We start from the raw sequence: 12,397 nt of genomic DNA on the forward strand, positions 1-12,397 counted from the left end.
ACACTCTATATTCTTGTGTTTGAGTGTGAGCGTGAATGATGGTTTGTCTTTTTGTGTTTTTTGATTGGCAGGCCACCGAGACATAATCTATCAATAAAAGATCAAGGTTGAAAAATAATTTGGGCTTGAGTCAAGGGAAGTCCTATGTCTCGACAAGGGGGTTGGTGGCCTTGCTACAACGGCACTACAAGGCTTATGGTTTAAATCTATATGCATACCTACATATCCATTTCAAAAGATACATATAGATTTTACTGAATTAAGTAAGATATCAGTCCACGATATGGAATTCCAGAAACTAACTTTTGTGATAATGCCACCAACTTTGTTAATGAAATAATTGAAGAAATTGGCACTAGGTTTCATATTTCGTTGCGCCTACCATCCACAATTGGCGGACCTTATATGCTATTATTCACTATACAATGACAATTGCATGACACACCATATTTAGACTATCAGAGGGAGATTTTGCTTCTCAACAGGAAACGGACGAAGTGACGGTCATTCTTGAAGACTGGGTGCTGATATGCAGCATAAAGAAAGAAACATCGGAACAACGCAAAGTGGGAGGGTCCATGTTGCTGAAAGGGGGACACGGATGCACCTTTCCAACCGTAAGAAGGTTGACTAAATTGAAACGTTTCAAGAGAAAAACTCCCTAAACAAAGACAAAAAGTCATGTTGAAAACAATTATTGCTTTTGGGGCAATGAGATTAATGATGATTGTGATTCTATTCCTCTCCACAGTAGGATTGTTTTCTCCAGTTGGAGAGAAAGGCGGAGGCGTTTCAATTGAGGATACACCTTCTTACGGGAGGGTAAACCGAGAAACATTCACATTTACATTTGATTAACATTACCTACTAAATCAAATTTCCACACATGCATTCGAGATTGCAACGTCCCGGTTGCCATACAAGGGATCAATCTATGGTGGGAAATATGTGTGGTACATTAACAGCCTAAAAATTGGAGATTGGGAAAAGCCTTGTTGCAGAAATTGGTCAAGATTGTAAAGAATGGACTGACATATTAACTTGTGAAATTTATTTCTGAAACAGGGATTTCCCAAACGGGGGATGATTGGGTGCTGTTAATGGAGTGTAAAAAAGAGGGGCAAGCACTATTCGGAGCTACTTTGGTAAAAGGGTGGTCTAAATTGAAATATTGAGGGGATGGGTAAGCAACTTTCTGACTTAATTAGAAACACCAATATTGATTGGAAAGATTATTGCTCAACAAGCAATACCATAAAACTATAGGGAACTCTTTTATATTGGGTTTGACGTCTCCATATGGTTTCAATTGAGACTAAACCATTTTACAAAGGATTAAAACAAACTACCAGACAAGGGAAAACTCAATCGGATCTAACAACTCCCTCAATCACCATTCTTTTGGGGAAAAGTGTTTTTACAAATGAAAAACGTGTCCTACTTGTACAGAAAAATATTGAGTGTCTATCCTGTTACGCAGTAAATAGGAGGTCAATTTTTCCACTGTTTAATCATTTTACCTGCTTAAACCTTACAGGGCATGGTCTGAAGCTGAGGGCGATAAATGAGATGGGGTGTACCGGCGTTTTAAAACAAACTACACCCTTGATACCACGTTCTGGCCTATGGTGGTGGTGTGGTGGATAAATTATACGACTCCTGCCGAAACGCGGCAGGACTAGGTACTTTGGTCTCACTGCTCTTACCGATGTCTGTTTTTCCATCTACAGTGGAGGAGATACAATTGGCTGCTCAGAAATCTGGTGTGGTGAAGGGTCCCTCCCGACATCGTCGAGCGGCATGGTGGGAAGGAGATCCAACATACATTGATGCGATTGGCATCCCCCAAGGCGTCCCAGATGAGTATAAGCTGGTTAATCAGATCGCAGCAGGATGGGAGTCCAAAAACAAAAATGTGGATGAGATAAATTACCTGCATTACAATGTCCAAAACCTTGGAAATTATACTGAACAGGGATTCGTGGCCATAAAGGAGTGACGGGCAGCTACCAGTCTGATGGCGTTCCAGGATCGCATAGCGGTGGAGATGCTCCTTACGGAGCAAGGGGGCGTGTGTGCAAAATGTTTGGAAAACAATGTTGCACCTTCATACCGAACAACACGTCACCCGATGGGTCCCTAACCAGGGTCATTAGTGGCCTGCAGACCCTAAAACCGCAATATGCAAAAGCAATCTGGAGTAGAATTATCCGCTTCTGTTGGGTTTATTCTGTATTACTATTATAAATATAGTTGTATTAAGTCATTTCTTTGTTAAATCATTCTTTTATTATTCTCAGTGTTGCAAGGTCATGAACTGCCGCCTAGTCCACTCTCACATGGACTTCTCCAAGGATTGTTGCTACATCCACATACCCAGTATCGGGCTGAGAGGGTTGTTGATCGGGCAAGGACTGGATATCTGCCATTTCCAGCAACGGAGCCCATAAATAAGATTGTTTCTGCCACGTCCATAACACTCGTGACGCACTTCGGGTTTTTCTTTATGTAATTATTATATGATTCTTAGGTCAAGGAAGGCATAATTGTTCTAATCTAAATGTTGTTTAGGTCTAGTCTCCTGTTTTTGTTATTGGTAAAATACTTTGATTGTTATTGTAGTCCCAGATGTTGTTTTTACTCATATGTGATGGAATGATCAACAACTCTGTAAATTGTTTTGATTCATGGCAATAAGAGTCGTACGAGAACGTCTATTCGGGGAGACGTTCGGAAGTTGTAAGAGGAACTTGCTGAAACTCTCCCCTTCGGAGGTTTTACCTGTTGTTATCCATTTCTATTTAATTAAATGTCAATAATTGAATAAGATGTCTGCCTGCAGTTATTGATAATTACGGACGAAGGTAAATATTAATGAACCTAACATTTTGGTCCTTCTGAGCCATGGAGGTCGATATACCGGAGCGAGAACCCAGGCGCTGCTGTTCGACATCTGGTAAGTGACCGTGCGCACGGCGTCTTCAAAACCCTTGGTGGGCCGGAGTTTTCGACGGGGGCGCCTGGATTCTCGGCGGTTGAAGACTTTTCCTGCTGGAGGGAGACATCTGATGGATCTCGGGTAAATCCACATTAATGTCTGCATGTTGTGACGGTGTTTCCAAATGCGTTAAAGGGACATTGAATGTGAGGTCCATTGTGGGCTGGTTTTCGCATCCGGGGTGACGGCGACAAAAACCCTGTGTTTATACTAGTCAATGGCAGGTACGGTTTGGGGCACTTTGCTGGAAAGTGTCCTGTGTCTCAGGGGTAGGCACGAATATATTGTACTGGAGGTACAATGTTGGGGCTGGAAAGTGTCCTGTGTCTCAAGGGTAGGCACGAATATATTGTAAATGTTGTATGGTGTTTGTGTGGTTTCTGCAGTAAAATTAAGATAAGCCTAGGAAATACAGTCGAAGGGGTGATAATAATAATTTAAATATTTAGCAGGGAATGTCACCTGTGTTTTTATTATGCTCTAGACTTGCCAAATAATGTGTCGACTGCGGCAGAAGCGTTCTGGTGCAGCGGCTGCTGATTAGATGGGAGTGAAACATGTGGGCCGCGGGGCAGACGATTTAACTGTGTTGGGCTTTCAGGAGCGTTCGGACCGTGTAAACGACTAAAATTTTGTAATCCCTTCCGTGAAGACATTATAATAATAATAATTGGCCTTGGGGGTGCTGAAGCAAACTTGAGGGCAGAAAATGGGTTTTTGCCATATTGTTGTGCTTGCAGCCTACGTATTCTGGATACATGGGGTCTTGGAAAAATATTGTGATGTAGTTGAATATCGGAAGAGGGGTTAATTTGACTGTTTAATGGTTGTCTTCTCTAAAAAGCATTGTATTTGGGCACAGGGAAAAAGCTGGTTTGTAAACACAAGATAACAATGCTGTTTTCGCAGCAAGAGTGGAGGTCATAGTTAGCGGCTTATGGCGTTTTCTGTTTTATATTATGGTATATTGGTGACAATAAGGTTTTAAAACATTAAAGATTGTAATTAGGAATTGCCTAACAAAAGGTTGATTTCTCTAATTTAATTGTTGTAGATTTTTGTTTTGGTAACAGGTTATGGGAAATGACTCTTGTCTTAAGTAAACATCATATGAGGTGATTTACAAAGTATATAGTAGGTATTGAATTATTTGGCTGTTAACGACATCAGATGGGAAATTTACAATGCAATAGTGGCGTGATAAAATTCATGGCATTCATCCAAATAATTAGGTGAATTGTAGATAAAATAATTGGTTTAGGATGAGCATATTTTCCCTAAGAATGGAGTAACATGGAATGTTTTTCAAAGTGCACTTGAAAGAACATTGTCTGTTGTCCTGGCGGGAGGAAATATGCTTTGTCACAGGTCATATTGATGATTTTAAGGATATTACGGATTGGATAAGCATTGGTCAATTGATACAACCAAATAACGTTGCTTTTTACTGCTTTAAGGGCATGCAAATTGGTGAGAACTTTAGCAACGATGGGGTTAATACGCCTGAATGTTACAGTGATAACGAGTGGCAATAACAAGCTTAGATAAGGGAGGGAAAGGAGAAATTCTCCAAATTCTAGAATCTGGCTTAGAAACAGGTTAGGTTAGTCGTTTTGGGTTTTTGACAGGATGTGGTGGTACATGAATTCTGGGAAATTTTGGGAAATTGGGGACCCCATATCTAAAACAAATTTGAGACAAATGTGTATATAGGCTCTATTTGGCGCTGGATGCCCGAATTCTAGTGGGGCCTTTCATGTTTTGAAACAAGTGACGCTTTAGGTAGATGGGTTGTCTATGAACAAAATGGGATGGGCGAAATTCGCTTACAAATTCGCCGTGTTATCTTGGTTCATAGAATTTGGAGTCAAGGCGACGTAATAAAGGCCATAGGCGTCATGTTTTATAAAATAGGCGTGGATGAATTTGTTTTACAAATGGGGGAGATTATCTTATCACCTGAAACAAGTGGAAACAAAATTGGATGGCCGCATTAAAAGGTGATTGGCATGCTATTAGAGGAAATTGGGATTTTCCAAAAACCTGACAGGGGGCCATTAGGTCATGGCGGCTGTGAAAATAAAAACCTTAGATGTGAAACTATTGCCACCTCAATTCGGGGAACAAACAACTAAACTGATAGCATTAAAAAGGATATAACTTTGTGTGAAACTTAAAGGTAATTTTTTTACAAACGGTTAAAATGCTAGAGTGGGGGTGTGTATATTAAAGGATCTACTAATGAATGCGGGGTGGATCCAGACCTTCCGGAATGTGGGGTATTCATGGTGTCCTCGAGAATTTGTGGATTTTCTCCGGGTACTCCAGTTTACTCCCACAAAATTGAAATTATGGATGCTAGACTGGTTGAACACACTAAATTCTTCTGTTTATGAGTGTGAGCGTGAATGATAGTTTGTCTTTTTGTGTTTTTTGATTGGCAGACCACCGAGACATAATCTATCAATAAAAGATCAATAAAGAAAATAATTTGGGCTTGAGTCAAGGGAAGACCTATGTCTCGACAAGGGGGAGGTGGCCTTGCTACAACGGCACTACAAGGCTTAGGGTTTAAATCTATATGCATACTCACAATTCCATTTCAAAAGATACATTAACAGATTTTATTTTATTTCTATTAGATCATATAGATATCATTCCACGATATGGAATTCCAGAAACTATTTATAGTGATAATGGCTCCCATTTTGTTAAAATAATAGTTGTCTACCATCCACAATTGGCGGACCTTATATGAAGTCCTGTTTGGTAGACCTTACAAATTGTTATTATTCACTACACAATGACAATTGGATGATGAGGCAAATCTATCAGAGAAAAAAGAAACACACATCAAATTTAGACTATCAGAGGGAGATTTTGCTTCTCAACAGGAAACGGACGAAGTGACGGTGATTCTTGAAGACTGGATGCTGATACGCAGCATAAAAGAAGAATCATCGGAGCAACGCAAAGTGGGAGGGTCCTTGTTACTGAAAGGGGACACGGATGCACCTTTCCCACAGTAACAAGGTTGTCTAAATTGAAACGTTTCAAGAGGAAAAATCCCTAAACAAAGACAAAAAGTCATGTTGAAAACAATTATTGCTTTTGGGGCAATGAGATTAATGATGATTGTGATTCTATTCCTTTCCACAGTAGGGTTGTTTTCTCCAGTTGGAGAAAAAGGCGGAGGCGTTTCAATTGAGGATGCACCTTCTTACGGGAGGGTAAACCGAGAAACATTCACATTTACATTTAATTAACATTACCTACTAAATCAAATTTCCAGATTGAAAATATATATTTGGACTCGGCGACGTCCCGGTTGCCATACAAGGGGTCAATCTATGGTGGGAAATATGTGTGGTACATTAACAGCAAAAAATTGAAGATTGGGAAAAGCCTTGTTGCAGAAATTGGTCAAGATTGGAAAGCTTGGACTGACATATTAACCTGTGAAATGTATTTCTGAAACAGGGATTTCCCAAACGGGGGATAATTGGGCGCTGTTAATGGAGTGTAAAGAAGGCAAGCACTTGGTGGAGCTACTTTGGTAAAAGGGTGGTCTCAATTGAAACATTGAGGGGACGGGTAAGATAAACTTTCTGACTTAATAAAATACGGGAAACACCAATATTAATTGAAAAGATTATTGCTCAGCAAGCAATACCATAAAACTATAGGGAACTCTTTTATATTGTGTTTGACGTCTCCATATGGTTTCAATTGAGACTAAACCATCTTACAAAGGATTAGAATAAACTACCAGACAAGGGAAAATACAATGGGATCTAACAACTCCCTCAATCACCATTCTTTTGGGGAAAAGTGTGTTTACAAATGAAAAAATGTGTCCTACTTGGCAAGAAAAAATATTGAAACTGTGTTTATCCTGTTACGCAGTAAATAGGAAGTCAATTTTTCCACTGTTTAATCATGTTACCTGCTTAAACCTTACAGGGCATGGTCTGAAGCTGGGGGCGATAAATGAGATGGGGTGTACCGGCGTTCTAAAACAAACTACACCCCTGATACCACGTTCTGGCCTATGGTGGCGGGGTGGTAGATAAATTATACGACTCCTGCCGAAACGCAGCAGGACTAGGTACTTTGGTCTCACTGCTCTTACCGGTGTCTGTTTTTCCATCCACAGTGGAGGAGATACAATTGGCGGCTCAGAATTCGGAGGAGGTGAAGGGTCGTCCCTCCCGACATCGTCGAGAGGCATGGAGGGAAGGAGATCCAACATACATTGATGCGATTGGCATCCCCCGGGGCGTACCAGATGAGTATAAGCTGGCTAATCAGATCGCAGCAGGTTGGGAGTCTATCTTCTTTCTAATCACCCCAAACAAAAATGTGGATAGAATAAATTACTTACAATACAACGTCCAAAACTTGGAAATTATACTGAACAGGGATTTGTGGCCATAAAGGAGCAACTGGCAGCTACCAGTCTGATGGCGTTCCAGGATCGCATAGCGGTGGATATGATCCCTGAAACAGGGGGCGTGTGTGCAATGTTTGGAAAACAATGTTGCACCTTCATACCGAACAACACGTCACCCAGTGGATCTCTCACCAGGGCCATTACTGGCCTGCAAACACTGAACTGCAATATGCAAGAGCCTTCTGGAGTAGATACGTCCGCATTGTCAGATTGGTGGGATAAGACCTTTGGAAAATCTAAAGATTTGGCTACATCCTTCGTGGTGACTATAGGCACAATTACCGCTATCCTAACATTGTGTGGGTGATGTAGTATCCCCTGTTTGCGCTACTTGCTAAGCCGACTTATAACTACTGCAATTGCCCCTACAAATTCTAAAGTACATGAGTTGTATCTTATGGGACGGTTTGGGGAAAGCAGTGAGGTCCAGGAGTACGGTAAATCCGAGGACCAATTGGACGAATATGATTATGTTTTTTCTCTTTCAGACCAGCCATGGGAGTAAGGAGTAGGCGGATAAAATCGCAGTCACCAACATTTCCATTCGTGATTACTAAGAAATGATTAATAACATACATATAAAAACGGGGGAATGTTGGGTTTATTCTGTATTACTATTATAAATATAGTTGTATTAAGTCATTTATTTGTTAAATCATTCTCTTATTATTCTCAAAGTGTTGCAAGGTCATGAACTGCCGCCTAGTCCACTCTCACATGGACTTCTCCAAGGATTGTTGCTACATCCACATACCCAGTATCGGGCTGAGAGGGTTGTTGATCGGGCAAGGACTGGATATCTGCCATTTCCAACAACGGAGCCCATAACAAAGATATTGTTTCTGCCACGTCCATAACACTCGTGACGCACTTCGGGTTTTTCTTTATGTAATTATTATATGATTCTTAGGTCAAGGAAGGCATAATTGTTCTAATCTAAATGTTGTTTAGATCTAGTCTCCTGTTTTTGTTATTGGTAAAATACTTTGATTGTTATTGTAGATTTTGTTTTTACTCATACGTGATGGAATGATCAACAACTCTGTAAATTGTTTTGATTCATGGCAATAAGAGTCGTACGAGAACGTCTATTCGGGGAGACGTTCGGAAGTTGTAAGAGGAACTTGCTGAAACTCTCCCCTTCGGAGGTTTTACCTGTATACTCCAGTATAGATTGGAAAGATTATTGCTCAGCAAGCAATGCCATAAAACCATTGGAAACTGTTTTCATTGATTTGTTCATCCCAGGCTCATGGACACAGCCACTTTTGAAAGACCTAATACCATTTGTTACTGTTATTGATCTCGTCCTTGTTATCCTAACCTGTTGTTTACCCTGCTTCTTAGCTTTGAACAAACGTACCATTAATGCCATAGTCGAACTACCATGATTGTGTAAACCCAGCCAAAGCTAACTCGTATACATACTCTGCTGAAGCTGCTGGCCCTAGTCCCTGACTTTGGACAAAGTGGAAGAAAGTAAGGACAAGAAATTTAAAAAATAAACTTCTTGATATTTGTGTTTTTGTATAGGTGCGATAACATATGGTATAGTAGCTATGATCGGGGTCTTTCGACGTCGCGATATCGAGGTCATGTCGAGTCTACATTATCAGCGAAATTCGAGGGATTACTAAACATAAAAACAAACAACAAAGATCGCCCGTTGCTGTGACGTCATCAGAAAGCGCAAGTCCCTGAGGAGACAGTGTACCCACACCAGACTTGCTCAGTTCCACTGGCTGCATAGGAAAAGTGACTTAGCATCAAATGTTGTTTTTCTGTTGCCAGACTGGTCTCGCTTATATTTCATTACTGACCAAAAGAACACGCATTACACGGAAATCCCAACGGGATACATTCAATCAGACACACCACACTGCTGTCCGGTTCTAATTTATGTACAAACGCGTACACGCGGACCAAAGAGAGTCGACAACGTCATTCCTAGCTAATGGGGTTAGCAACGCGAAACTCCATTTCGCCTATGGTGTTCGATCCTTTTGCTTAGTTTGCGTCACTCTTTTAGATTTTTTTAATTCTGTTTTATTATTTGTATCAAAAGAATGAACTGGCTTTTCCCCTCCTCAAAGGGTTCGGGACCTCAAGCTCCACTCAACAATCTGCAACAACAAAGACAGCGGCAGATTGAAACCCTTCAAGCTGCTCATCCTAGGTAAAATCATACTTAAGGTTTTGGATATTGGTGTAAACGTCTACCTTCACAACACCCCGAAAGCTATGTGACATTTACTCTAGAGCACAATGGTATGCTAAAATTGTAGCTTTGCACAGTACGCCTGAGTAGAAAACGGGCCAACGTTCACTGAAGAGCAACAATGCTGCTCAATTAGAAATGTGTCAAGTCAAAGTCACTCCATCAACCATATTTGGTTTCCTTGATGACCAGGTGGCCATTTCTTCTTTATAAACACATTCTGGTAGGACCTTTTGTTTGATTATGCGGTTGGGAACTGTTTTTTAGACACTAACACGTTCTATTTCAAATAATGTATTGTAGCTGACCTTCCACATCTTGTGATCATTGCATGGCAAACGTTTCATGCGAGGGTGGATTTTTTAATTAAGTGCCACATTTTTATTAATAGTCACATTTAATGTAAAATGTTTCATTTTCATTCTGTGTGTCACTTTTAGGAAATACTGATTCAGTGTGTCCAAACTAGTTCTCAGAGGCCACTGTGGGTGCGACTTTTTGTTTGGATAGATCAAGCATAGACAATATAGCTCCGATGATTCTGCTGAAACAAGCAAGACGTGAATGCAACCAACTGATTACACTTGCAGAGCTTCCAACCTCTGTCAACCCCATTTCAGGATTACCCTTGTCCCATTTCCGTAGTTTGTCCGAAGTGAATGCGAAAATCAATATGTATATGTAAAAAACAACCATTTAAATTCAACTGTTATTATCGTGTACTTACATTATTTAAAATATTGCGTTTTTGGAAAGTATTGAGAAAGTACAAAATGAAAGTAAGTTTATCTTTGTGTTTGGGTCCTGCTACTTGCATTTTACAGTCAGTAACTCCACCATGCGTCACGCTTAAGTCGCACTTTGCATGTTGTGCAATTTCGGTCCGTAAACATGGAATATTTAATCGAATAGGAACCAATAAACATCTGCGACGGTCTGGGTTTCTTATTAGAAGTTTCATGCAAATTGCCATCCATTTTGAGCAGGCATATTGCTAAGATTTACCATTTGTTTCAAAACAAAAGACTGATGGTTTAGTCAGCCTTAATAATAATTGATTGCCTTATGAAAAAACTAAAATGAAAATGTTTATGCGATAGAGGCTTCCTTTGCAATCAATTCCGAATCGATTGAAGTTGCACAAGATAAATCATTTATCAGAACTTGTAACCTGGGGGATTCACAATGCACTCGTGTTACCGAATTCATCCGGTTTAAAGTTGTTGAATCAAATGCAGAACTAAGATTTGGAAGCCGTAGCGATGGTCTTCAATTTTAAGCATTTCGATTTTAACTTTGTTTTCCAAAATGGTTGCTCAAAAAAAATTAAGTGACAGCACAAAAGTAAACATGTTTTTGTCCCTCCCTTATCTCATCTTCCGCTTTACCTGAAGTCAGGAAGTCAGGTTGCAGAGGCAGCAGCTTCAACAGGGAAGCCCAGACTTCCCTCTCCCCAGCCATTTCATCCAGGTCTTCCGGAAGGATCCCAAGGCGTTCACGGGCCAGCCGAGAGACGCAGTCTCCCCAGCGTGTCCTTGGTCGGCCCCGTGGCCTCCTCCCGGTGGGATGTGCCCAGAACACTTCCAAAGGGAGGCGTGCACTGGGCATCCTGATAAAATACCCAGCCAACTCATCTGGCTCCTCTCAATTCGGAGGAACAGCAGCTGCTCTCTAAGCCTCACCCGAATGACCGAGCTTCTCACCTTATCTCTAAGGGAGAGTCTGGACACCCTGCGGATGAAACTCATTTCAGCCGCTTGCATCCTGGATCTTGTTTTTTTGGTCACGACCAACAGCTCATGACCTTAGATGAGGTTGGGAACATAGTACTTCTGGCTACGCGTGCCAGACTCTTGCACTGGTCATAGAGGTACCGGAACCCGGACATCAGGGGTTTCAGAACCCCATCCTCCCGGCGCACCCCTCCAAAGTTCCGACAGGGACACTTAAATCCATCCTTGCCACCCAGGAGCTTTTTAACTACCTCAGTGGCTTCAACCCCAGTGATCAAACAATCCGCCCGAGTCCCCCCGGCTCTCCTTCCTCATGGGAAGGGGTGTCGGTGGAGTTGACTTCAAAGTATTCGGCCCACCGATTTAAAACACCCGAGTCGAGGTCAGCAGCGCCCTATCCCCACAATACACTGTTTTGATGGTGCACTGCTCCCCCCCCCCTTATATGTCGGTTAATAAACCAAAATTTCCTTGAAGCCACCCGGAAGTTATTTTCCATGGCCTCACGGAACTCCTCCCATGCCCGGGTTTTTGCATCTGAGTCTCAACCACAGCTTTCTGCCGCTTGGCCTCCCGGTACCCGTCAGCTGCCATGTTTTTGTTTGAGACTTTAACATATGCCATGTTCTCAGTTTTTAGTGCAGACCTGCTTTAGGCCAAATCTGGTTAAATGCAGGATTCTAAATATGAAAACAAATAATTCTCAAAGAATGTCTAACTTTTATAGAAGTTATTTTAAAAAGTCTGGTCAAAACATTAGACATTTATTGAATTAAATGATTTAAAGCTTTCACCACGTAGTGCAAAAAAACAACAACCAACAAACAGACAAATAAATAATCAGTAATTAAGAAACAACTAAATAAGTAGTCCAAGTGAGATCAGCTGAGCGGAGCGGTCTTCTTCCTTCTCAAGTCCAGGATGAGTTCCATGGTGAGATCAGCTGAGCGGAGCGGTCTTCTTCCTTCTCAAGTCCAGGATGAGTTCCATGGTTT

At 41.2% G+C, this 12,397-nt stretch overlaps 1 protein-coding gene across 7 annotated transcripts in view; it reads left to right on the plus strand.

Annotated features, from left to right (window-relative positions):
- The first annotated feature begins 9,128 nt into the window (after positions 1-9,128).
- Positions 9,129-12,397, plus strand: part of vps37a (VPS37A subunit of ESCRT-I) — a 48,574-nt gene continuing 45,305 nt past the window's right edge. For all 7 annotated transcript variants that reach the window (XR_013326769.1, XM_077719829.1, XM_077719831.1 and 4 more), the window contains exons 1-2: positions 9,129-9,410; positions 9,545-9,627. Coding sequence is in view for 6 of the 7 variants with exons in the window: in XM_077719829.1 (XP_077575955.1) it covers positions 9,351-9,410; positions 9,545-9,627 (143 nt within the window). In the remaining variant the exon portion in view is untranslated. The remainder of the gene's footprint in view (positions 9,411-9,544; positions 9,628-12,397) is intronic.

The sequence above is a fragment of the Stigmatopora nigra genome, chromosome 6, assembly GCF_051989575.1.
Source record: "Stigmatopora nigra isolate UIUO_SnigA chromosome 6, RoL_Snig_1.1, whole genome shotgun sequence".
NCBI classification, from domain to species: domain Eukaryota; kingdom Metazoa; phylum Chordata; class Actinopteri; order Syngnathiformes; family Syngnathidae; genus Stigmatopora; species Stigmatopora nigra.